Here is a 26,237-nt window from a genome sequence, read left to right as displayed (position 1 = left end):
TCTGCCTAATGTAGATTGGAATCCTGTTCCAAAGCATGGGGAGTCTCTGGGATAGGAATCTATCCCTCCAGCATGTCCTATTTATTGTTGTGGTGAGGTTTAGATCCCTAGAGCGTGTGGCTCTTGGAGTTTTTTTTTTTTTTTTTAGATGGAGCATGTCCATCAATTCTGGGTTGGACATGGCCTTGCATGTCAGGCAGAGATCACCTCTGAGTAAGCGGTATGCAACCAAGTACAGCTAGAGTTTCTTCAGTCGGGCTACATAGGGCATATGTCTGAGGCCAGTAATCCTCTTGGTGAGGTACTTCTGTGGTCTTTCCAGCTGTTGCAGGTGTCTTGTAAGGTACATCCCAAATGGGGCGTTGTACTCTATGATGGGTCTGATGAGTAGAGAGGCACAATAACCTCTTTTGTTCTAGATGTGAACCCTTTTGTGATTAGGTGGGCCACATAGAAGGATTTTCTAGCCACCTTGGCAATATGATTATCAAAGGAGAGATTACTATCTACTTGGGTCCCCAGATCCCTTATTACATTTTCTGTATTTAGGGGACTACCACGTATGTGGTAATTCGTGGGTACTTTGTTTTTTCCAAAGCGGATGACTATGCACTTTTTGGCATTTAGCTTGAGGCCATGATTTTGACACCAGGTATCCGTTTCAGTGAGACCCTTTTGGAGGATATCAGTGTCGGCCGGTGAGTCAATTATAGCCCCCAGTTTGCAGTCGTCTGTGAACTTGGTCAGCCATAGTCCTCCTGTGCTTGTCTGTACCTCAGAGGTATATACTGAACAGGAGGGATCCCAGGACTGAGCCCTGGGAGACAACACTTGTAACTGGCTACAGCCTGCAACTCTCACCGTGTGGCTTCTATCCGTGAGCCAATTGGCAATCCATCTCGTGATGTAGGGGTTTATGGTTAGGCTGGTGAGCTTATCTATAATACCAGAATGGGGAATGGTGTTGAAAGCTTTTGCAAGATCTAGGTAGGCTGTGTGGACCTCCGTTCCCTCATCTAAAGCCTTGGTAACTGTCTCAAAGAAGTCCACCAGATTTAGGAGGCAGATCTGCCCTTAAAACCAAACTGAGTAGGGTCCGTTGTTTGAAGGTTCCCAACATCTCTGTTAATGAATTCCGTGATGATGCACTCCATACCCTTGCAGGCCAGGCTAGTCAGGCTTATAGGGTGATAGTTCCCGGGGTCCGTTGTGGCTCCACTTTTGTGGCGCGGGATAACTGTTGCTGTGCGCCACTCTATGGGTACACAGCCTATAGAGAGGCTGAGTTTGAACAGTGTGTTTAGGTGAGGGGTTAGTTCATTTTGGAGCTCGTGTAAGACACAGCCTGGGACACCGTCTGGTCCCACTGAAGCTGTATTTTTGGCTTTAGATAGGGCTGTTTTAACCTGTGTCAGTGATTGCCGGGGCACTACATTCTTCTGGTATGGTTATGGGCCCTATAGGGGAGTGAAGTTTGCACTAAACCTGTCTGCCAGAATGTTGGCAATATCAGTCGGTTCAGTGTATTTTGTGCCACTCTGCACTAACTCAGAGCAGATCTGAGAGTTTCACTTAGGTTCTTGACATAGCTAAAGAATGCTTTGTGGTTATCTTTGGAGTCCTTGGCAATTTTTCTTTCGAAGCTAGCCTTGGATGATTTTATGAGGGATGCTGATACTGATCAGGGATGTCTTTCCTTCTTGGGATTTTGCTCTTTTCTGTACTAGTTTCCTCCTTCTATTGTATACCTTGTTTATGGCAGGGGTCCACCATACTTGTTTCCTTTTCTTGGGAGGAGTGAGTCTTGGTTTTGCTTGGGATAGCACGATCCATGCATTATTGCAGGTGCTCATAGAGTGCCTTAGCATGGGGGCTGGGAACCTTTCCACCTCAGTCTTAAGTAACGTGAAGTTTGCTTAAGAAAAGTTTTTCACAGTGGTTTCCTTGATTGGGGGTGGGGGCTGAATGTGGACATCCAGAGTAATTAGTCTATGGTCAGATTTAACCAGCAAGGGTTTGACCTCCGGTTTAAAACACCGGTCGCCCATGATGATGATGACCAGGTCCAATACGTTGGGGTGATGACCAGTTGATCCAAGGTGTTATAGAGTTTATAAATTCTAGGAAGCATTGGGCAAGGGAGTTAGTACTCGAGTAGTTCTCCCAGTTAATGTTTGGGTAATTGAAATCACCGAATATTAGGGCATTTGGTAGGACCTTCGTATTTTCCAGTGTCTCCAGAAACGCAGAATGGGGGTCTTGGTTCATAGTGGGTGATCTGTAGCAAGCTACAATTTGAATTGCAGTTTTGCCCATTGTTAGTTGCACATGGATAATCTCTGAGGCACTGTGCTGTGCCACTAACCTGGAGGTATTGGTATCATTGATGGATATGGATACACCCCCACCTTTTGTGTTTCGGTCCGGGTTCTGTCGCCGAAACGTATGGTACGAGTTATAGTCTTGGTAGTGCTGGGGTGCTCTCTGGAGCCTTAAACCAGGTTTCTGTTACTGCACAGATATCGATGTTCTCCATACTGAGGAGTGCCTCAAGTGCATGCATTTTGAGGTTTAGACTTCTGGCGTTGAGAAGCACTGCCCTCAGTTTTTGGTTACTTGTGCTATTTACGGTGGTGGGTTTGTCTTTTGAGCCTTGCATAAAAAAGGCACTATGGCAAAAGCCTTGGCCAGTATTCGAAAGCCTAAGGGTGACAGGTGCAAGCCATCTCTTGCGAAACAACGTGGCTTATCGAGCATGTCATCCCAGGTGGACAAATACTGGATCTCCTTTGAATGACACCAGAAACTTAGCCAGTTGTTGAAATTGATCATTTTTTCTTTATACTGTGGCATCATTCTTGGTGAGCCAGGATGCTACTCAGGGTCAAGGTCATACCGGCCTGGGCTATGTGATCAGAGAGCTCTTCCATGTCTCTTTTCATGTAGTCCAGGGAGGTACGTCTGAGGTCGTTCACACCAACATGGACAATGACAGAGTCGTATTTGTTACTTGTTCTGGAGTGACCCAAGTGCTTGTGTTATGTGCTGGATCCTGGTGCCAGACAGGCAGCTAACTGTAAACTTCTTGTCCATCAGTGTGCCTAACTACAGAGTCGCCTATTACTAGTGTATTGGGTATGTTATTTTGCCTTAAGGGCTGTGATTGCGTGGCACACTGATTATGTGAAGTATGTGTTTCATGGTTTGTGATGGGGTATGGAGGTTGCTTGGGTGTCTGCTTTGGAGGTCTCTGTTGCTTTTGCAGATTTTTATTTAGAGCCTCAGAGTATGCTTTTGTGTATTTGTGTGTTATTTGCCGATGTTGGATTAGTAGGTTTTGTGAGACTGGTTGTGTGTTGCAAGTGTTTTCCTTCTTCTCTTGACTGTCAGTTCCAGTCTTGGGTTGAGAGAGCTTTGCCTCCAGTTTGGCTGTATAATTGCATCTCTCCCATATATTATTGTTTGGTGGTAGGAGGAGAGGGTCGTCTGTGTACATGAGGCAGTTGTAACATTGCTTCAAAATGCCCACATTCACCAGTTGGACAGGAGAGTACACCTAAAACTGCCCTTTGGACGTGCCTGAATAGGTAAAGTGAGCTGTTTTACTGATTAGCTGGTAGGGACGAACAGAAAGCCTTGCCGTTGGGTCTAGTGCTAGGGTTAATTAGTGCTTGCTATGAGCTTTGAGCAAGTGCTGGGCTGTGAAATGAAAGTTTGTCTAGTTCCCAGGGAAAAATTGAAGAGCAGACTTCGTGGAGCCGGGAATACTTTAACCCTAGCTAATCAGCACTGCTCGGCAAGCAAATGCGTTTTTTATAGCAGGGAAATGAAAGGGACAGAAATTAGCCCAAAATGTCCACTAAACTACTAACTTCTGGGCTACAGTAAACAAGGTACACAAATTTCAGAAAGAAACAGATCAAATAAGCAGGCACAATAAGCCTTTAACCAGAAATTCCCAGCTCAGAAGGGCAGAATCTAGCCTCTCCTCCCACAAGAGTGCAGACTACAAACCTTAACGTAAACTAACTGGCCTGAAGCCAAAGTGCTTAAACCAGAACTAATACACTTTTAGAATAACAGACACTGAGCCTTCGATCAGCAGTTCCCCAACTTAGAAGGATGTAAGCTACCTGTCCTGCCACAACAATGCAGTCCACAAACCTTCTTAATGTAAAACAACTGGTTTGAAGCCCAAGTGCTTAAACCAAAAGGCTTAGAATAACAGTTACAATTTAATCCGGCTACTACCAAGCAGTAATAACTGCAGCAGAATAATACAATTGAGTACTTTTAGGAAGAGGCAAAAGCAGAATAAGGTAATAAAGTGGGAAGAAACACAAAATGCAGATGAATAAAGTGCAAATTTTTATTTGCATATATATATATATATATATATATATATATATATATATATATATATATATATATATATATATATATAGCTATATACACACACACACACAATATATATTATATTATATTATATATATATATATATATATATATATACACACACACATACATACACACACACACACACACACGCGCAGACACATATACATATATTAGAAAACGAGCAAACAAACAAATTACCCAATTAACCAGTAAGCCCTGTTCCAGGAGTCTTCAATCTGACAAGTTCTAACTGCACACTCCTGCCACTAGGGTGCAGGGGAACCTTCCCCAAAAAAGATGGCTTGGATTAGTGCTCAAGTTATACAAACAAAGCTAGATTCAGCAGGCCTACAAACAAATGACACATTCTTGTCAATAAAGGGATAGGGGAATTAAGGCCTAACACTCTTGGCCAAAAGGTAACAACTAACACTATTTTACTACAGAAAATAAGTGTTTAAGATGCTTAGAGGAAGGAAACTATTAGAACTATTAAAACTACACCAAATATGCAAACAAGAACAACAATTAAGCTAAAAATCGAAGAAAAACAATTTCATTTAGCCAGAGCTAGAATCAGATGCTCAAACCATTTCAGCGACAAACGAGATCTGGGGAATGCCCTACAGCATCATGGGATAGGGAGTGAGCCACGAGCTAGCTGAAGACCTCGAACTTTAGTAATGACCAAATCTGAACAGAGGATCAGTTCCAAACCCATCAGTAAGAATGAAGGAAAGAGAGGACAACTTCACATCTGTATTTTTAACAGTAAAAAAACGAAGCAATGGAGATTCAGTTTTCTCCTTTATTTCCTCTGCACTGACATACTGTGCAAGAGTCAGAATGCAAGTTCCATAGCCTGGGGGAGACAACATGGACGAAGACCGAAGTGCCCGTATACAGAGGCATAACTTAAGGCAGGCAAGCAATTTCTTTCTTAAACAATGTAATTGTATAATAGCAACAGCCAGTGGCAATCTGTGAATATATCAGGATTTACCCACGGTTGCCTTTGTTCAATCACTCCAGCTTCAAACTCACAATCAAAGCACACCAACCAGGATAAATCATGACATACCCACACAAAATCATGGACCACTGCTTAAAGGAGATAACCACATACAAAAATGAAAAACTATACATTAGCATATCAAAGTGGATATTATCTTCTAATTTGTTATAGCCCAAAATGGCCTGAAAAGGGAATGCCAGGGGTAGCATGAGTTTGTTCTACGGTCAATGCCTTTGCCTTCCTGATGTCAGTTTAGAGGGACAGACATGAGGATTACTTACTATGTTTGTTTTCCCTTTCCCTTTAACACTTACAAACAGTATTGTGACTGCTTACTTTGAGTATCAGCATCAATATGCATTTTTTAATTACTTTGCTTCCTTTGATTTTCATTAGTGGCCATTTCTGCTACAACAATTCAAGGAAAGTTTGAATGACAGGCTTGAAAATGTGGAGTTATTTGTTCTTTTCAAAGTAACAGCTGTAATTCAGTGCTGAAGTGCAAGAAATCTGACCTGTGTCATTAACAGGTGTTACTTGGACTGAGTTTGTTTGTGTTGCATTCACAGATTTCAACACTGTAGATAGAATTTTTGATGTTAATCTTCCTTCTCCAACTCTCTGACTTGTCTCAACAAAACACTGCATGCAATGAAATAACAGTGTAACAAAACACCATTAGAAACATGCACTTCTACAGAAAATAGTGTAGAAAAAAATGTAAAATCAAATACGGACAGAAAATACAAGCAAGATAAAACAAATGTCTTTTTGTGACACTGAGTTTGATTAAACAGAAAGTTTATTTACAAATTAATTAAGTGTGAGGAGTCGACCTCCCCCATCTGAAAAAAAAAGAAGAAGAAGTTATGTACTCACCATAACGTTCCATGTTTGTTGTCCATCTGGCCTTCATTCTTACTGGGTGGGTTTGGAACTGATCCTCAGTTCCAACTCAGACGTATACTAAAGCTCGAGGTCTTCCACTGGCTTGTGGCTATATCCCTACCCCATTATGCTGTAGTGAAGCTTCCCAGATCTTGTCTGCGATAAACATAAGTACCTAAAGTACTATCAAATACATCACAAGAAGACAATGAAGAAGGTCAGAGACACACTTGCCAGGAAATAACGTCATTGTCCTCTTTGTTCTCCAGGAGACATTGGTAGGGGGATAGGAGAGTGGGATGTTAAGAATGAAGGCGAGATGGACAAAAAACATGGAATATTATGAATACACAACTTTGTATGTTATGTTGTCCTATCTTGCCTTCATTCTTACTGGCTGGGACAGCATCCCTAGCACCATATTTCTTGGGTGGCTCATGGGAGTATATTCTTCAGGGCAGTGGATCCAAAAGAGGCCCTGTCCCTGGAGGCCAAATCTACTTTGTAATGAGTTATAAAGGCAGGTGTTGCCCAAGTCACAGCAGCACAAATGCTATCAAGTGGGTAGTCTAGCCCTAAAGGCAGAAGAGGTTGCCATGATCTTGTAGAATGAGCTTTGACTTTAAAGGGGAGAATCATGTTATTAGATTCATATATAAAAAAGTGATACAATCTTGACAGCCATTTTGAAAGAGTGACCTTAGATATAGGGGCACCTTTCTTTGCTTCTGAGAATGACAACTGATCAGATTTCTGTAATCCTTTGTTCTTGAGAGCCATTTTGAAAGAGTGACCTTAGATATAGGGGCACCTTTCTTTGCTTCTGAGAATGACAACTGATCAGATTTTCTGTAATCCTTTGTTCTATGCAAGTAGAAACGTAACTACCTATGTACGTCCAATTGATGAAACATATTTTGTAGTGTTGCCATGGTTTGGGAAGAAAACTGGTAACTCTATGGACACACTTAGGTTAGAGTCTGAAGGATGGACTTATTTGAAGAGAAACCCTATCTTTATGAAAAATCATATATGGTGGTTTAATCGATAAAGCTTGCAGTTCTGAAACTCTTCTGGCAGAAGTGATGGCCATCAGACTTGTTTAAAATTTTAGATCATATAATGACACAGGTTCAAAGGGGGGAAGGATTAAGCAGGAGAGAACAAGGTTTAGGTCCCATGGTGGTACAGGTATTTTTATGGGTGGCCTTAACAAATAAGTAGCCTTCAGGAAGGCTTTGCATAGTTTGTGGGACATCATGTTAGGGGCAAAAATCACTTGTATGGAAATTAGACACTGCTGCTAACTGTACACGAGTGGTAGCTGCGTCTTCATTAAATAAATTTGCCAGAAATTCAAGCATAGAAGTTATTGGAGGAAAGAAGGGACCAATGTGTCTCGTCAATGCCCAGGAAGAAAACCTTTTCCATTTCCTGAGGTATAATTTTCTTGTTGATGCTACTTCTTGTTTTAGGGACCACTCGCGAGTCATGAAAATCGCTCTTTTGTCTATCACGTTGGACCTCCTGGTAATGTGCGTTGCTATGAGAAAGCGTAGGGAAGAGATCGCCCACTGCCATAATGTGAGGGCCTCTCAACAAAGAGGGTAAGATCTGGCTCCCCTTTGTTTGTTTATATACCAGACAACCAGCATGTCGTCTGTCTGTATTGCAATTGTTCCCAATGGAAGAGAGTCCTGGAGTGCCTGCAACGTCAAAAGCACCGCTCTCATCTCTAGGATACTGATGTGCAAATGGGCCTCGTGACCCTGCCATGTGCCTTGAACTGTTCTGCCGGGATAATGCCCCCCACCCCATCTGGGAGGCGTCCGTGGTCAGTGTGGCTGCCAGATGAAGGGGAAGAAATGGCTGACCTGATATCACGTGACTGGAGTGAAGCAACTATTGAGGGTCCGTTTTGCAGGACTCTTATCAAAATTTGGTGAGACATGGGTAGATCCTGTAAGGACCACTGGGTGAATAGTAGCCAGTGTAGAATTATCATGTGCATGCGTGCAGTTATTGCTGTTGCCATGGTTCCCAAGACTTTCAAGACTGTTTTTGCCTGAACTTTTGTTTTGGAGAGAAGGCTGCAGACTTGGTGTCACAGAACTAGGTCTCTTTCTGTAGGAAGTTTTGCCTTCATGTTTATTGTGTCTAGATCTGCTCCTATAAACACAGTATGTTGCAATGGCAACAAGGCAGACTTTTCATAATTTTATTGCGATTCCCAGGTGAGAGCAGAAAAATAGATTGGTGTCTCTTGATTCCAGTAGTAGGTGCTTGGTGGTGGCAGTTAGAAGGCAGTCGTCTAGACAGGGAAACATTTAGAATCACAGACATCTCAGATGAGCTGTGACTCTTGGTTAACACTCTGGGGGCTGTAATGAGACCTAAGGGCAGAGCTAGAAACTGGTAATGACTGACTCCCAGCCGGAGACGCAGATGACTCCTGGATGGCCTGTCCATCTTTATGTGGTAGTACGTATCCTGGAGGTCTATGGAGCACATCCAATTTTCTTCCCAAGAAGGAAAGAATGGACTGGAGTGTTACCATCCGACACTTGGTCTTTTTTACGGATTTGTTTAATCTGCTGAGATCGAAAATTGTTCTCCAGTCCCCTGTTCTTTTTGGCACTAAAAAGAATCTTGAGTAAGTTCCAAATCCTATTTGGTCTGCGGCGACTCGTTGGATGATTCTTTTGTCAGGCAACTTTTGAATTTATAGTTGCTTGATCCCGCTGACTGGGTGGAACTTCCGGGTTTTCTTTATGTTTGGGACGGAAAGAAAAAAATGGTATGGAGTAACCTCTAGATAGGATCCCTTGCACCCATTTCTTTTGTTATTTCTACCTAGGCTTTTAGGTACAACGATGAGCGACCCCTGAATGCCTCCAGAGATGGACAGATGGGCCTTGTTTCAGGAGCACTGAAAGGATCGACCACGAAAGTAATCTCTGTCGCCCTGGTTTTTGCGGACCCCTTTTGCTGTGAATGGTGTCATCCATTTGTACTTCCCCCTCTGCCCCTGGGGGAAAGTGTCACTATGTGTATCCCGGAAAAATCTCTGGGATTTATGGAAAAACCCCCCCCACTTCTGGCAGTTTGGATAAGGTCTAGAAGGTATGGAAAAGTGGACTCAAGACAGCAGACAGAGTCTTTCCATCTTGTTCACACCTGGTTAGCGTCTCCTTAACTTTTGGCCCAAACAAGGACAAGCCGTCGAATGGGGCATTAATAAAGGAAGATTTGAAAGGTTCTGCAAAGTCACATAAGCACATCCAGGAATGTCTCCTTAGGGATATTCCTGAGCCCGCTGCTCTGCACGCTCCATCTACTGCATAAGAAATTTGCCTCAGAATTTAAGGTGGAGAGCTGAGAGGAACCTTGTCTGACACCCCTGCAGCTACTGAACATTGTAGGGTATGTCCTTGCTCCTTTAGAAGATCTTTTTGTAGCCTTGCAAAATGCATCAGATAGTTCAGTGATCTGAAAGCAAAATTCACTGAAGTAAACATGCGCTTCCCATATATGTCCAACTTATGAGACTCCTTGTTCGATGGATGGACAGTAGAGGATGTTTCAGAAAGTTGCTTTTTGGTGGCAGCTGCCACCACAACAGCATCTACAGGGGCACCCTTGGTCAAGAAGTCTATCTGAGGGGGTTGTGATAAACTTATTTGGCCACCTAGGGTCAGGCTCTACTGCATCTGAAGGCTCCCACGCCTTTCAACTAACTAGTTCCACAAGTTTGTCAAAAGGAGGAGACAGCCAAATGGCTGAAGGATAAGATCCAAAGGCCTTCAGGTAGACAGGTCATCATAAGAGTTGATGGGCTTGCAGCCCACCTCTCTGTTTAAGGATTTCTAAGTCTTAAAGGAGACATCCTCCAAGGGCGACTGTGGGGACCCCTCAGACTCACAGAGGTCTGTGTCCAAGGGGACCGACTCATCAGGGGAGTCCAACTGCTTCCTCTTGCAGAGTCTCTTTCGAGGGACCCCTTCAGAAGGGGATTCTGGAGAGGTTTCAGAAGAGAGGGATTCATCCAATGGGGTACCCTGAGGCCTAGGGTCTCTGCTGGTCTGTAGATTGTGTGGTGCAAGGAGAGATGCCGATGCCTTAGGGGGAAGAATACTGGAACCCTTGAGTGGGGCTGTCTGAGTTGACAGCACCTTTCTCATCAGCTCGAAAGCCCTCCCCCGATCCGATGATACCTCCTGCTCTGAAGAGCCAGAAGAAAACCCCCGGAACCAAGAGGGTCAGCTCTGAAGCCAATGTAGGAGCAAAGTTCATCCACGCCGAAGCCCCAAGAGGCAGGGTCAGATCAGACCGGACAGTGTTGGCTCCTAGACTCCTCGGACGGAACCGAGAATGTCAGAGCAGATGTCGGTTCTGAAGAGACCAAGATGGTTCTTGACACTGATGGATCCACACCAGTTGGTTCCAAGCATTCCAGCTCCGGGGACTGAGTTCGGCTTGCAGGAGGAATAGAAGTCAGTGGGAAGGTTTTGGCTGGCTCCGAATCCCTGGGGGTTGGAGCAGGGAGGAGTTTAGCCAACACCGGTGTCTTCAGAAACCTATGCACAACCCTATCCACATCACTGTCTGAATGGCTCCTGGAGGACTTAGAGGAAAGAGTAGGAGATCTTACTGACTGTAAAATAGGTGCTCTCAACACAGAAGTAACCGGCTCCAATTCTGGGAACCAGCTCGTGAGTTCAAACTCCACTGCCACCGATAAAGGTGGAGCTGATGAAGCACTTTTTGTCTATTCCAAAGTAGTTTTAATTGGAAATGCAATTTTACTTACTTTTTAGCTGGCTTCGATTGTCCGGAAGAATTAAAAGATCTCTTTGTGAACTTGTCCGATTTGGATGAAGGAGATTTCACTGATCCTGAAGTGCTTTGACAGTCTTCTAGAGCTTCTTGGAAGGGGGACTTTAACAGACCCCTCACGATCAATTTATTTTTATGCTGTAACAGCACTCTAGAGCTAAAAAGAGTGACAGATTGAGCAAGACTCTTGAGGATGTACTGCTCATAACCAGTAAATACAAATGGTATGAGAGTCGGTAACAGACACCTTCTGGTTGCATTTAATACCTTTTTAAAACCTGAAGCCTTGGTTTCTTTACGCTCCTTATGTTTCCTACCTTTCCTGTAATTAGTGTTCCAGATACAGATTTGCTGTATCCAGGAGTCTGTAAGCTTCTGAGCCCCCAAACCTTTCTGTGTTGGAGGGAAGCCTTCTAGCTTATCAGTGGGAGTGGTAAGCATTAGGTAACCTGTCTACCACATAAGGAGTGGTTCTGGCCCAGAATTTGTAGTTATTGGCCATTTGGGCGGTCTTCCATCTCTCTCAACTTTCTGATTTGAAGGCCTGCATTTGCACTTGTTTCTGTCCTGTAACTCCTGGGCCCATCTCATTTGCTCACTCAAAAATGTATCTGCTTTTACTGTATTTGTGTTTCTTCCTACTTTATTATGCTTTTGCGTCATCTTAAAAGTTCTCAATTGTATTTATTACTGCTTGGTGTAACTCATTCTAAGCCTTTTAGTTTAAGCACTTGGGCTTCAGACCAGTTGTTTTACATTAAGAAGGTTTGTGGTCTGCACTGTAGTGGCAGAACAGGTAGCTTACATCCTTCTACGTTGGGAATTGCTGATTGAGGGCTCAGTGTCTGTTATTCTAAAAGTGTATTAATTCTGGTTTAAGCACTTGGGCTTCAGGCCAGTTATTTTACATTAAGAGGGTTCGTGGTCTGCACTCTTGTGGGAGGAGAGGCTGGGCTCTGCCCTTCTGAGCTGGGAATTTCTGGTTAAAGGCTTATAGTGCCTGCATATCTGAACTGCTTCTTACTGAAATTTGTACACCTTGTTTGCTGTAGCATAGACTAGATCCAGGCCTGCTGAATCTAGCTTTGTTTGTATAACTTGAGCACTAATCCAGGCATTCTTTAAAGTATTCAATTGTATTTATTACTGCTTGGTAGTAACTTGACTAAAGTGTAGCTATCATTCTAAGTCTTTTGGATTAAGCACTTGGGCTTCAGACCAGTTGTTTTACATTAGGAAGGTTTGTGGTCTACACTGTGGTGGCAGGACAGGTAGCTTCCATCCTTCTAAGTTGGGAACTGCTGATTGAGGGCTCAGTGTCTGTTATTCTAAAAGTGTATTAGTTCTGGTTTAAGCATTCAGGCCAGTTATTTTACATTAAGAAGGTTCGTGGTCTGCACTCTTGTGGGAGGAGAGGCTGGACTCTGCCCTTCTGAGCTGGGAATTTCTGGTTAAAGGCTTATAGTGCCTGCATATTTGAACTGTTTCTTACTGAAATTGGTACAGCTTGTTTGCTGTAGTATAGACTAGATCCAGGCCTGCTGAATCTAGCTTTGTTTGTATGCTTGTTATTTCCCTGAAACGCTAATTCCACCTAAAATGCAGCTTTTCAGTGCTTCTGTGGATCCCTAGTGATATCTGCATTGCTTACTGTACTTATTTCCTTGTTTCACTTGAAAGAAAGTTACTGTTTGTCGTTTTTGCATTTAAGTTACCTGTAACACACTGCATTTAAGTTACCTGGCACTTGCTCACTAAAGCAATTATATAAGTCAGCACTAAAAATTAAAAGCACTACACCCTCACAAACTCCCCTTGAGTACCTTGTTCCCCATTGGCCCTTTTTTCAATTATAAAGGAATTCCCAATACTATTCTAGCATGTCCAAAGGTCAGTTGTCAATCTCCTCTCCGGCCCAGCTGGTGAATCTGGGAATCTTGACGCAATGTTACAGCTGCCTCATGTACACAGACAACCCTCTCCTCCTCCCAACAAATTCCAACACATGTGAGAGATGCAACCATATAGCCAAACTGGAGGCTAAGCTCTCTCAACTCAGTACTGGTGTAACCAGTCAGGAGGAGAAGGAAACCACACTCACTACAATTCCAGTCTCACATAGACCTACCACGACAGCAAACCAAACACAAAAAAACATACTCGGAGGCTCTAAATAAAAATCTGCCAAAGCAGCAGAGACCTCCAAAGCAGACACCCAGGCAACCGCTACCCCAAAACAAAACACGTGCAACACATAGCTCACAAAGCCAGTGTGCCGAACAGTCACAGCCCTTAAGGCTAAACAACACACCTGATGCACTTGTAATAGGCGACTCTATCGTTAGGCACACTGACGTCCCGCTCACCAGGCTGAACAAGGAGAAGGTCATGGTGAGCTGCCTGTCGGGCGCTAGGATCCACCACATAACACAAGCACTCAGCTCACTCCAAGGCAAGTACAAATATGACTCCGTCATTATCCATGCTGGTGTGAATGACCTGAGAAATACCTCTGTGGACTACATGAAAAGAGACAGAGGAGCTCTCTGAGCATGTAGCCCAGGACGGTATGACCCTGACCTTGAGTAGCATCTTACCCTCGCCAAGAATGATGCCACAATATGAAGACAAGATTATCAATTTCAACACCTGGCTTAAATAATGGTGTCATTCAAAGGGGATCCAATGCCTGTCAGCCTGGGATGACATGCTCGACAAGCCACGATGCTTCATTAGGGACGGCTTGCACCCGTCACCCCTGGGCTTTCGGATATTGGCAAAGGCTCTTGCTACCCCCATAGTGCCTTTTTTAGGCAAGGCTCAAAAGACAAACCCACCTCCATAGGTATCACAAGGGTAAGAAACCAAGAGTAATGCTACTCAACGCCAGAAGTCTAAACCTCAAGATGCACACACTCAAAACTCTCCTTAGCATGGAGAACATAGATATCTGTGCAGTAACAGAAACCTGGTTCAAGGCTCCCGAGAGCACCCCAGCACTACCAGGTTATACTTCATACCATGCTTTTCGGCCCAAAAACGTGGACCGAACCACAAAAGGAGGGGGAGTATCAATATGCGTCAAAGATACGCACACTTCCAGGTTGGTGGCACAGCACGAAGCATCAGAGACTATCCATGTGCAACTAACAGTGGGTAAAACTGCTTTCCAGTTTATAGCCTGCTACAGACCACCCTCCCAAACCCAGGAACCCCACTCGGCCTTCCTGAGAACACTGGAAAATATGAAGGTCTTTCCAAACACCATTATATTGGGCGACTTCAACTACCCAAACATAGACTGGGAGCATTACTCTAGCTCCAACACCCTAGCCCAAAGGTTCCTAGAATTTATAAACTCAAATGCTATGGAACAACTTGTTACCACTCCCACAAGAGGGGAAAACATACTGGACCTGATCATCACCAACATGGGGACTCTATGCTCCAGACCAGAAGTGTATCCCTCACTGGTAAGATCAGACCATAAACTAATCTCACTGGATATTCACATCCCGACCCCACCCCTGCCCAGAAAACCACAGTGAAAAACTTCTCTAAAGCAAATTTCACACTCCTCAAAACCGAGGTGGAATCCTTCAAAGCCCCGGCCTGTGGAAAATACGCCCAGACCGCAGAATCCTTTATAAACGCATTCTATGAACACCTTCAGGAATGCATGGATCATGCAATCCCAAATAAAACCAAGACCCAATCCTCCAAAGGCAGACGTCCTGTCTGGTGGATCCCAGCCATAAACAAACTATACAATAGAAGGAGGAAGCTACTACATGATAGAGCAAGATCCCAAAAAGGGAAGGCATCTCTGATCAGTATTAGCAAAAAACTGCGGGCACTCATAAAATCGTCTAAGGCCATCTTCGAGAGAAAAATTGCACAGGACACTAAGGATAATCACAAGGCTTTCTTTAGTTATGTTAGGAACCTGGGTGGGAATTCCCAGGTATGCTCAGAATTAGTCCAAAATGACAAAAAATACACCAAACCCACAGACATTGCCAACATCCTAGCTGACAGGTTCAGTGCAAACCCCGCACCAAAAGGGCAAATATCTATCCCAGCAGAGTGCTGCCCCCATGACATCTCAGATGCTCAGGTAAGAGCCGCCCTCTCCAAAGCAAAAAACACAGTATCAATGGGACCAGACGGTGTCCCGGGCTGCGTCCTACATGAACTCCAAGAAGAGCTAAACCCAAACATAAAACTACTGTTCAATCTCAGCCTTACTACAGGACATGTACCTAAAGAGTGGTGTACAGCAACAGTGGTCCCTCTCCACAAAGGTGGTGCCTCAACGGATCCTGGAAACTATAGCCCCATAAGCCTGACTAGCTTGGTCTGCAAAGCTATGGAAAGGATCATCATGGACCTCATAAATAAAGATATTGGGGACCTACAGACACTGGATCCTACCCAGTTCGGCTTTGTTAAGGGCAGATCCTGCCTCTTAAACCTGGTTGATTTCTTTGAAACAGTCACCAAGGCCATTGACGAGGGGAAGGTGGTCCACACAGCCTACCTGGACCTCGCAAAAGCCTTCGATACAATACCCCATTCAGGCATTATAGATAAGCTCACCAGCTTAAATATAAACCCCTATGCCACTAGATGGGTTGCAAACTGGCTCAAGGACAGAACCCATATGGTTAGAATTGCTGGAGCCATGTCAGACTCCAAACCAGTTACAAGTGGCGTCCAACAAGGCTCAGTCCTGGGACCTCTCTTGTTCGGTATATATTTCTCGGAGGTACAGGCCAACACGGAAGGACTGTGGCTGACCAAGTTCGCAGATGACTGCAAACTGGGTGCCACAATCAACTCTCCAGCTGACACAAGCATTCTCCAAAAGGGCCTCATAGAAACAGACAACTGGTGCCAGAGCCATAGCCTCAAGCTAAACGCCAAAAAGTGTTATAGTCATCCCCTTTGGCAAAATCAAAGTGCCCACAAATTACCACATAGGTGGTAATCCATTAAGTACAGAAGAAGTAATTAGGGACCTGGGGACCCAAGTTGATAGCAATCTCTCATTTGACAACCACGTGGCCAAAGTGGTTAGAAAAACATTTTATATAGCCCACCCAATCATGAAGGGATTCACATCTAGATCAGGGGAGGTCACCGTGCCTCTTTACTCATCCCTCATCAGGCCCATAATTGAGTACAATGCCCCTTTTGGGATGTACCCTACCAGACACCTGCAGCAACTGGAAAGATCCCAAAAGTACCTCATCAAGAGGATCAAAGGGCTCAAACAGATGCCATATGCTGCCTGGTTAAAGAAACTCCAGCTCTACTCAGTGGCATACCACCTGCTCAGAGGCGATCTGTGCCTGACGTATAAAGCCATGTCCAACCCGGAATTAATGGACATGTTGCACCTCAGAAAATCCAAATCCCATCGAGCTACGCGCTCGAGAGACCTGAACCTCAGCACTGAAATAAATAGGACATGCTGGAGGGACAGATTCATAACCCAGAGGCTCCCTTCACTCTGGAATAAAATCCCAGTCCAGGTTAGGCAGAGTCCCTCATTGACTCTCTTCAAGAGGAATCTTGATGAGTGGATGGGAGATCGTAGGTTTACCCCAGGTATCACTTCTGTGTCACTGTTAGAGGCACAGTATACTAACCTCGAAAAAGGGCATAGCAAAATTAATTTAAAATGGGTGGCGAAAGCCAAACACACTCTGGCTAGGCTTATAAATGCCCTAGGGCAGATAGCCTAGTATGAACATGCTTAAAACAAAGAGCACACACACTATAACTACAGAAAAACTTATTTTTTTCTCTCTTACTGCTGGGTTTCTGTTAAAAAAAAATTAGGAGAAACAACAATAAGATGACTTGCAAACGGGCAGCGAAGCGATAGTCCTCTAACTTAAATGGATTAACGCTCTTTAACAGTGGGAAGGAGAACCCATTACAAATACACAACAAGAAGAAGATCCCCTCTAACTAAAAGGGGCCACGGCAGCCCTCTAACTTAAACAGGCTGACACCATTCAATCTTAGTTTAATAACAGATACAGAACTTAAACAGGACAGGGAAAAAACAAGGCCAAATGAGAAAAAACGATGGCCTTAAGCAATAAACAGCAACGAGCTTGCTAATAACTAGAAGACAGAAGAAAGCTAAAAACGAACTACATCCAAGTAAAACTTCAATTACTTTATAACAATAAGGTAATAAAAAGTAGAACACTTAGCCAGAGCCAAAATGGAAGCCTCTGATCTGTTTAGCGGCAAATGAGATCTGGGGAGCTTCACTACTGCATAATGGGATAGGGATTCAACCACAAGCTAGTGGAAGACCTTGAGTTTTAGTATACGGCCGAGTTGGAACAGGGGATCGGTTCTGAACCCAACCAGTAAGAATGAAGGAGAGACAGAACAACATAGCTTCTAAGCTTTAAAACCTTGCTTTTGTTCAGACTACAAGTTATACTTCATCCAAGATATGATGCTGGCACTCTGCGACTGATAAGGCACATTTAAATGCCATTGTTTTAGTAGGAATAAGTAATCTAACCAAATTACTTTGTCAGAATTACTAGCCTTTGTGATGTAACAAAAGGAGAAAACTAGTTAAAGAAATATTACGAATGTAATTCTTAAATTATGTGTTTTGCTGTATGTAGCCTCGAATTTCTGGAAAGAATAATCGCTTTTTGGAAAGAAAACTTGACATTTGGATAGAGCTCTCCCATAAATATGTTCAAATGTCATTCATTGATTTTTTTTTCACGCTATTGAAAGTTATGTCGCGAATAAATTAATTAAACTTTTTTACTTGTACTTTCAAAATTGAATATTTAGTATCATGGATTGTACTGCCGAGGACGAAAAGGTTATGGGAAAGGAATACACACATTCATTTCCTGGAAGTGAGGCAGCGAATAAATATGTAAATAAGTGTGTGTGTTACCTGGCGTCAATGAGCAGTGACATATGGGGTCTGGGTGGGATGTGGGAAAGGTTTGCAACTGCGTACCCAGGGTTGAACATTGTTCATAACAGCCGGTTCAGTAGTTAGCTGGGACAGAAGTTCATAGGTAGGTACTAGGCTTTTGGCCCAAGGGCCTAAGTAAGCCTAGCCAACAAAGTTTTGTTGCTTATGCCAACCCAAGAAAGTTAATTTCTTGTGCCACTGTCAAGCAGAGCCACAGAAGTGATCCCCGGGGTGTATTTCCTATTTCCCATCCACTCATCAAGAGTTTTCTTGAAGAGTGTTAATGAGGAACTTTGCTTGACACAGATGGGTAGCCTGATCCACAGTATGGGAAGTCTCTGGGACAGGAATCTATCCCTCCAGCAAGTCCTGTTTATTGTGGTGACAAGGTTTAGGTCCCTAGAGCATGTAGCTCGGAGGGATTGGATTTCTTTAGGTGTAGCATGTCCAACAGCTCTGGGTTTGACATAGCTTTATATGTTAGGCAGAGATCACTTCAGAGTAGGCGATATGCTATAGAGTAAAGCTGGAGTTTTTTTGAGGCGATCAGTGTAGAGCATCTATTTGAGGCCAGTAACCTTCTTTGTGAGGTACTTCTGTGGCCTTTATAGCTGCTGCAGATGTATTGTGAAATACATTCCAAAAGCTAATGTTTTGTGCTTTGCTCATTTTGTCCTTCAGTTTTTCTCACTCTAAGTCGGGACTATGGAGACTTTACGGGTCAAAATTAGGAACATCACTCCTAGTAGACTGCGGTGATGGTGCTACAGTAGCGCTATCGCCTCATAGCAAGACGGTGTCCCGTTCGAGACTCAGCTAGAGCGTCTTCCGTGTGGAGGCATACGTGAATGGGGCGTGCCTTCGTTGAAGGTTGTGCATCAGGGTTGGTAACCTGGTACGTAAAACTCCACTACCAATCATTAGCGGACCGGAGTTCCGCTGTGGCGACCCCTAACCGGGAAAATCCGAAAGACACAAACAAACTCCTAATAAAGTAGACTTAAGTATTTGCAAAAAATAATTGCTAAACCAAGGTTTAATACATGTTTACAAAGGCCAATGAAAATACAGATGAAAAGTTACGTCATTACTGTGGATCGGTGCCTACACGCCAAGCTTTAAGAGGGCGGAGTTTAGCACTGCGGATTCCCAGCATCTCCTTTTAAATGTTACAGGGATAAATGAAAAACCGCTAAAATGGACAGTATAGAAGCAGCTGCGGAAACTTGCACATTAAGTTTCAAAATGTTAACTTTGCACAGTGCTTAACATGTCTGTCATATAACTGTAAAACCCTATTTCACTATACATTAACTTCTATAAATTTTTAAAAGAGCGAACAAAAAGCACACAGCAAAAGAATTACGCTCCTGCCATTAACTACATAGGCTTATCACTCAGATCTGTGGAAAGAAATTGGTACGAATGTCAAATCCTTCCTCCTAAAGTTAATCCTCAACCCCAGAGAAAAAAAATACACACGCACGCCTACGATAACGCAAACATAAGAATAGTCATAAAAAATAGCCTGCACAAATCCTGTGGACATGGCAGCAGTGCAGCAATCATCCGTGCATGCAAAGAAACGCGCAAGATCTCCATGATCATGTTTTACCCCGTTAGTTCACTGCTGGCGATATTGCGTTCATCATACTCCTTATAAATCAGGCCTCCGCAACCGGGAAGTTGTCCGTACCCTCTTCTCAGCCCCAGAGCTCACTATCACGGTCTCAACTCCCCGAAAATATTCCGGAGATGTACTAAAAAAATGTAACTAGTTAAGAAAGGGATATATCTACTTAATAACAAGCGATGCTCTATTTGTCTGATTTAATAAGATCTTTGTGCTAAACAAAAGAGCAGCATACCAGAAACACAGCAAATTACTGCAGTGGTAGCTGACAAACTCACCAGTTTCATCTGTCACATAGGGAGTCGCCATCTTGGAAAGCCAGATATTTCCGGCGAAAGGAGGAGGGGGTACATAGAGAGATACTTTGTATTGAGATACACTTAATAAACTGCTTTTCATTGATGTACGAAGGCTTTACTCAGGAATAGGATGACGGTTTATGTGTTTGCTTTGTAACATGCGCCGTAATTGAGGTAAATCATAACCTCTCGTAATTAATTTCTCATTATATGGTTTGAGATGTACTTTCTCTTCTTAGTATCGCATATTTAATGTAACGTGGTCGCTGACAACCTCACTTGAAAAAGATCAAAACACGATTAAAATGAGTTGCCTTGTATACTTAGTTGTTGCTGTCTTATTGAGAGGAAGATACAATTTAGTGTTGTTACCTGTTTTTACCACTGAAATGTGTGGTTATTTCTGAAATTAATGAAATTATGCAGAGAAGCAGCTTGGTCACTGAACATGTATGTATAGCATACCTCTCATCTGTCCAGATTTTCAGTATTTTTGGTCTGTTCCTCAAAAATAAACACTTTCTGGTAAATCACTGAGGATTGAGGTCACTAAATAATGACACATTTGAGTTTCAGACTGCATATCCCTCAAATACTGCATACAAACACACATCACATTATTCTAACAGTTTTAAGTTTATAGGAGTAGTATTTAAAATCTGTCCCTATTTTTAGGCTTTTAGCCCCCATTATTTTAAGCTTTGTCCAGAATTCTTGCACTAAGAGGTTAAGAGGTGTGATGTACAGTTCTGATTCATAACTAGCTGGTAATCCACTTCAGGGTACAATTGACTGTAGATGTGATTTGATGTACGCCCCAACTTGATAGTTTTTCTTTTAAACTTTCTTTTTTTTCATTTTTTTTCTTTCTTTGAATTTGTTTACTGGGGTAGAACAAACTTTCTTTGCTGTTCTGGGAACAGAAAGGTCAAAGTGTACAAACAAAATATGTGGTCTGTTTTTGTTTGTCAGGTATGGGCATGTCCAATATTGTTGGATTCACAAATTAAACATTACTTTCTAATGCAAACTTTACATAAACACTTGATGGCTCACTACAGTATATGTGTATATATATATATATATATATATATATATATATATATATATATATATATGTGTCTACTTCATAACATTGAAATTTCATAACATTGAGACCATAGCGTTGAAAATTCAAAACACTGAAAACCCTAAACGTTGAAAACGCAGAACATTGAAAGTGTACTTTATAACATTGGAAACTCCATTGCACAAGTAAATAAGATCCCCTCCACCTACAACGCACCTAACTAACAAACACACTTTCTACTACGTTTCTGCAGGGGGGCAAGCTCCTCTGCACCCCCCCCGTAAATATAAATTAAATATACCAACTCCAAAATCGCACTACAGTGGAAGAAAGTTAATTTCCTAAACTCGGTATATGCTGATTGTGATACAGTGAGATTAGGAAATTAACGTTTTTGCACTGTAGTGCGATCTTGGACTTAGTATATTTAATTTATGAGGGGCAGAGCCCCCTACATGGGGGTGCGGGGGGGGCTTGCTCCCCTTCAGAAACATAGTAGAAAGTGTGTTTGTTAGTTAGGTGTTGTTGTAGGTGGAGGGGATGTTATTTACATATACATCATAGTTTTCAATGTTATGAAGCACACTTTCAATGTTCTGAGTTTTCAATGTTTTGGGTTTTCACTGTTTTGGGATTTAGATGTTTTGGTCTCAATGTTATGAAATTTCAATATTATGAAGTAGACCCATATATATATGCCACAGTGGATCACTGGTCCGCAGATTGATTGGCAGTGGCGTTTTTACAGTGTCGAGTTGCCAGCACGGTGCCTAGCCTTCACAGAAGGCACACGCACACAGGCACCTAACTGCATGTCTTTAAAACTCACTCGACTCTGCAGGGAGGACATGCAGACTTTGCATAGAAAGCGCTCCAGATGAGAATTGAACCGGAGAACCTCTTGCTGTGGAGTGACAGCACTAATTGCTGCACCAACGCGGCCTGTATATATACTAGTCTGCCAATATACCAAAATGGTTATTCCTATAATAATGTTCAAATTGTTTTTGAAAATATCTAAACCAATGCTTGCTTTAATATATTTTGGTAGTTTATTCCATGCATCAGTTACTCTCCCAGAGAGACAGTTAGTACATCTGTTGTTCCTATATCATTTTTTTACATAGGTTGTCTGATGATTCTGTAGTATTCTTTGATAACCAAAAACATTCCCAGAGATCCATAACTGCCCTATTTACCTGAATAAGGTCTCCTTATACATATTTATTTGAGACACTGTACACGTTTGTTATTTTAATCTTTCATAATAAATTAAAAATTTTCACATCCATGGCTGTCCTTGGTATATTTCCGCTGTACTCTTTCCAGTTACTACTGCTTGTTTTCTTATAAAGTTTCCACATGCGTGACCTCAACCTGGTCAGTGACATCAATAGGACTTGGCAGGACAGATTTGTGTCCCAGAGACTCCCCCTTCTGTGGAATAGACTCCCTCTCCATGTCAAGTAGAGTACCTCTTAACCCTTTTAAAACGCAACCTGGATAACTGGATGGGGAACAGATAATACACCCCTGGGATTCCATCTGTGTCCATGCTGGACAGGGGCATCGGGTGCTAATTTGTCAGAACATGGGCTAAATTCTCGGCTAGGCTTGTGAGTGCCTCAGGGCCAATAGCCTAGTAATTTCATACGATATTTTTATTCCATACTCTAGTTTGGGTCTAATAATTTGTAAACAATGAGTTCACCATTTCTGATTCCCTAGACTTTCTAAATCTTTTTATACAACTTATAGTTTTATAACTGTTATCAACCAATTTGTTGATATGATTAGAAAAACTCAAAGCTTATCTACCCATATTCCCAGGTCCTTAAATTAATCTACAGTTTCAGTCACGGTGGTATTAAATATATACCATTGATTCTGTTTCTCCCATATCTCATATGCCTAGTTTTGATTAATTTATTAGCATATTATTCTTCATTGCCTAAATGATCGATTTAGTCAAGTGTTTTTGCAGTGTTATATATAGCATCCCATAGTTTTTCCCATCTCTTGCTGGTGTCAGTGTCATCCAGACAGGGTGAGGCCTCTTCAAATGCTTGAACAAACATGCGTACCTTTGAATGGTCATGAGTCTTGCCTATATCAATGTGTGGCCTCCCTTCCTTTTTTAGAATGAAAGAACCTTTGAATCTGGATGTTCACCTTACTACACATGAGCAAGTGGTCAGTATCACAGTCTGCACTGTGGAAACTGCATGTTACCCTGACACTACCTAAACTACTACATTTGGTGAGGACAATGTCAAGTTGGTGCCAATGTTTTGATTTTGGGTGTTGCCATGTAACTCTGTGCTGGGGCTTGACACTGAAGAAGGTGTTGGTTATGCAGAGGTCATATTGGGAACAAAGTTCAAGGAAACAGTGTCCATTTTCATTCATATTTCCTGTTCCAAACTGTCCCAGACAGGATGTCCAACTGTGATAGTCATTGTCAGCTCTGGCATTAAAATTGCCAAGAATGAATAATGGTTCATGGGAAGGGACATCACTGATAGCAGCATTAAGTTCTTCATAGAACATATCCTTGACTTCCTGGGTAGAAGTTAAAGTAGGAGCATAGACGCTGAAGAAGTTGACCATGGCCTTTTGCACTTGTAGCTGAATTTTCAACAGTCTGTCATTTCCTGTATTTGGTGGTATGGCTGAGCCAACAAGGTTGCTTCTGATTGTGAAATGAACACCATGTTCCCTGGTCTCTTTTGGAAGCTACCCATGCCAGAAAAAAGTTAAGTCCTTCTCCCTGAGACATCCAGTGGATGGCAGCTTTGTTTCCTGGAGAGCCACTATGTCCAACTGCAATCTGTTCAGCTCATTGTTAATGACTGCTGTCTTCTGAGCATCACTGATGTTCTATAGATTTTCAGTAAGGTCTGGAGTCATTGTCCTTAAATTCCATGTTCCTAGCCTAAAGGTTTATTTTGTTGCTTTTTTGTTTTTCTATGTGTATAATTAAAGATTCACCTGTTGGGGTTTCCCTAAGCCCCGTGCACCCAGTGGAGCTAGTGGACTGTGGTGAGGCAGCGTTTATTTGGCTGAGGGCAGCCCAGATTAAGGTGGTTAGTAGCTGCCCAATGAGGCCAATTGGCATAATAGTTAAGGTCTTTGCCTCACATACACATGGTACAAGGTTTGATCCTGACCTCCGGCCATTCCCTGTTTGGAGTTTGCATGTTCTCCTTGTGTCTCTGTGGGGTTCTTCCCACCTCCAAAAACATGATGAGTATTTACATCTCAAACTCACCAATGACTAGAGCTGTGGGTAGCAGCACAGATTGTACATGAAGTCCTACCGGGAGAAGAGTTGTACAGACCAACTGCTTTGGACATCTACTGTGGTGCACAGTATCCTCACAATAGGAGAACATGGATCACAGACTGCCACTGTGGCAGGACTAGCCACTTGACAGTGTAAAATATGGCTCTAGGTGATTCAGTCATGTTGACCACTGTTGCCAAAACTGGGCATGGGTAGTTACCAGTGATAAGTGGGTTGAGGATACGGCCTACTCCGACCTAAGCCAAGGAGCCATGCTAATGGTGAGAGGGGTGTATGTGCCCCTATTGGCCAATGTTTGCCTACCATAAAGCTCAGCAGCTCTGGCTCAATAAGTCACTGGCTGTCTAGTTGCCCAGCCTGTGTTACCTGGGATAGCTCTGTTGAGCAAAAGCTGGATGTAAAACCTTTCAACCTGCCAAACGTGAACTGAGAATTGCTAGACATAATGTAGGTTCACTAACAGGATGCATCTTGGAAGTGGATGACAGAGTAAGCTGGACATTATATGTATCCAAGACACAAGATGGAAGGGCAGTGTAAGGAAGCCACTTGGCTTGGGATCCAGAATCTACTACTCAGGAGGAGGACAGGCTAGAAATAGTTTGGGAATTGTGGTGAGAGAGAGGCTTCAGAAGGCAGTGAGGGATATCATCAGAATTAGTGACAGACTCATGACAATCAGACTCCAGTGTAATGATAGGGCAGTATTCATAATCTCAGCCTATGTCCCACAGCAGGGTTGTGATAGTAAAGAAAAGGATGCATTCAGACAGCAGTTGCAAGACCTATTAGATAAAAGAGGACAACATGAATTGGTGTTGATAATGGGTGACTTGAATGCGCATATCGGTACAGACAGAACAGGCTATGAGGACTGCCTGGGTCCACATAGGTGGGGCAACATGAATAAAGAAGGTGAGGCTATTCTAGACTTGTTTCTGGCAAATGGCTTTATAGTAGCCAACACATGGTTCAGAAGAGAGACAGTCACAAGATCACATACAAGAATGGCCAACATGCAACTCAGGTAGACTTCCTCCTACTAAGGAAAGGGCACTGGGGTAAAATCAATGATTGCAAAGTCATCCCAATTGAAACAGTCATCCCACAGCAAAAAACACTGTTTGCCACCACAATCAGCTGCAAGCAGGGCCCAGAGAAGGCTATAAGGTAAGCAGAGACCAGGCTGAAGACCTGGAAGTTGACTGGAGAGAAAGTACAACAGTTCAAGGAATTACTCATGGCTCTAGCACCCCAAGAATGGCAGCACGTCAAAACAGCATGTGTGGGGACTACAGAACTGATATGTGGCCGAGCCAGGTATGGAAATAAGGTACATATGTAAAGCTGGTGGTGGAATGCAGAAGTCCAGGAAGTCATCAAAAGAAAGAAAGAGTCCAGGAGAAAGTGGGAGATAGAAAAGACTGACCGGGCTAGGAAGGAATACTGGTTGGCTAGCAAAGAAGCTAAGAAAGGAGTTGCAGTACCCAAGAAAAGGGCATTGGAGGCACTCTACTAGCTTCTGGAAAGTGACACAAAGAAACTTTATCAGGTTGCAAGGCAAAGACAAAAAGATAAAGAAAATAGTCAGACATCCTTTATAAGGGATGCCAGCAACAACCTGATCACCAGTCCATGGGACATCAAAGGCAGATGGAAGGAGTATTTTTAGCAGCTTCTGAGTGAAGAAAACCCCACAGAAGGTGTACATCTCCAGAAACAGCCCACAATGAGAGAAGAGGAGCCCAGCCTAGAAGTAAGAATAGCAAGTCAAGGAAAGAAGGAGGCTCAGATGAGGTCACATCAGATATTATAAAAA

General features: G+C 42.9%; 1 protein-coding gene across 1 annotated transcript in view; it reads right to left on the bottom strand.

Annotated features, from left to right (window-relative positions):
• The window catches only part of PYM1 (PYM homolog 1, exon junction complex associated factor), a 101,427-nt gene extending 81,167 nt beyond the window's left edge, over positions 1–20,260 (bottom strand). Inside the window, exon 1 of the mRNA XM_044083771.1 lies at positions 20,022–20,260. Coding sequence (XP_043939706.1) covers positions 20,022–20,142 — 121 coding nt within the window. The 5' untranslated portion in view covers positions 20,143–20,260. The remainder of the gene's footprint in view (positions 1–20,021) is intronic.
• Between the last annotated feature and the right edge of the window lie 5,977 nt (positions 20,261–26,237).

The sequence above is a fragment of the Protopterus annectens genome, chromosome 9.part0, assembly GCF_019279795.1.
Source record: "Protopterus annectens isolate FY-2018-M chromosome 9.part0, PAN1.0, whole genome shotgun sequence".
Classification (NCBI taxonomy): Eukaryota; Metazoa; Chordata; order Ceratodontiformes; family Protopteridae; genus Protopterus; species Protopterus annectens.
This window is presented reverse-complemented; position numbering and strand designations above follow the sequence as displayed.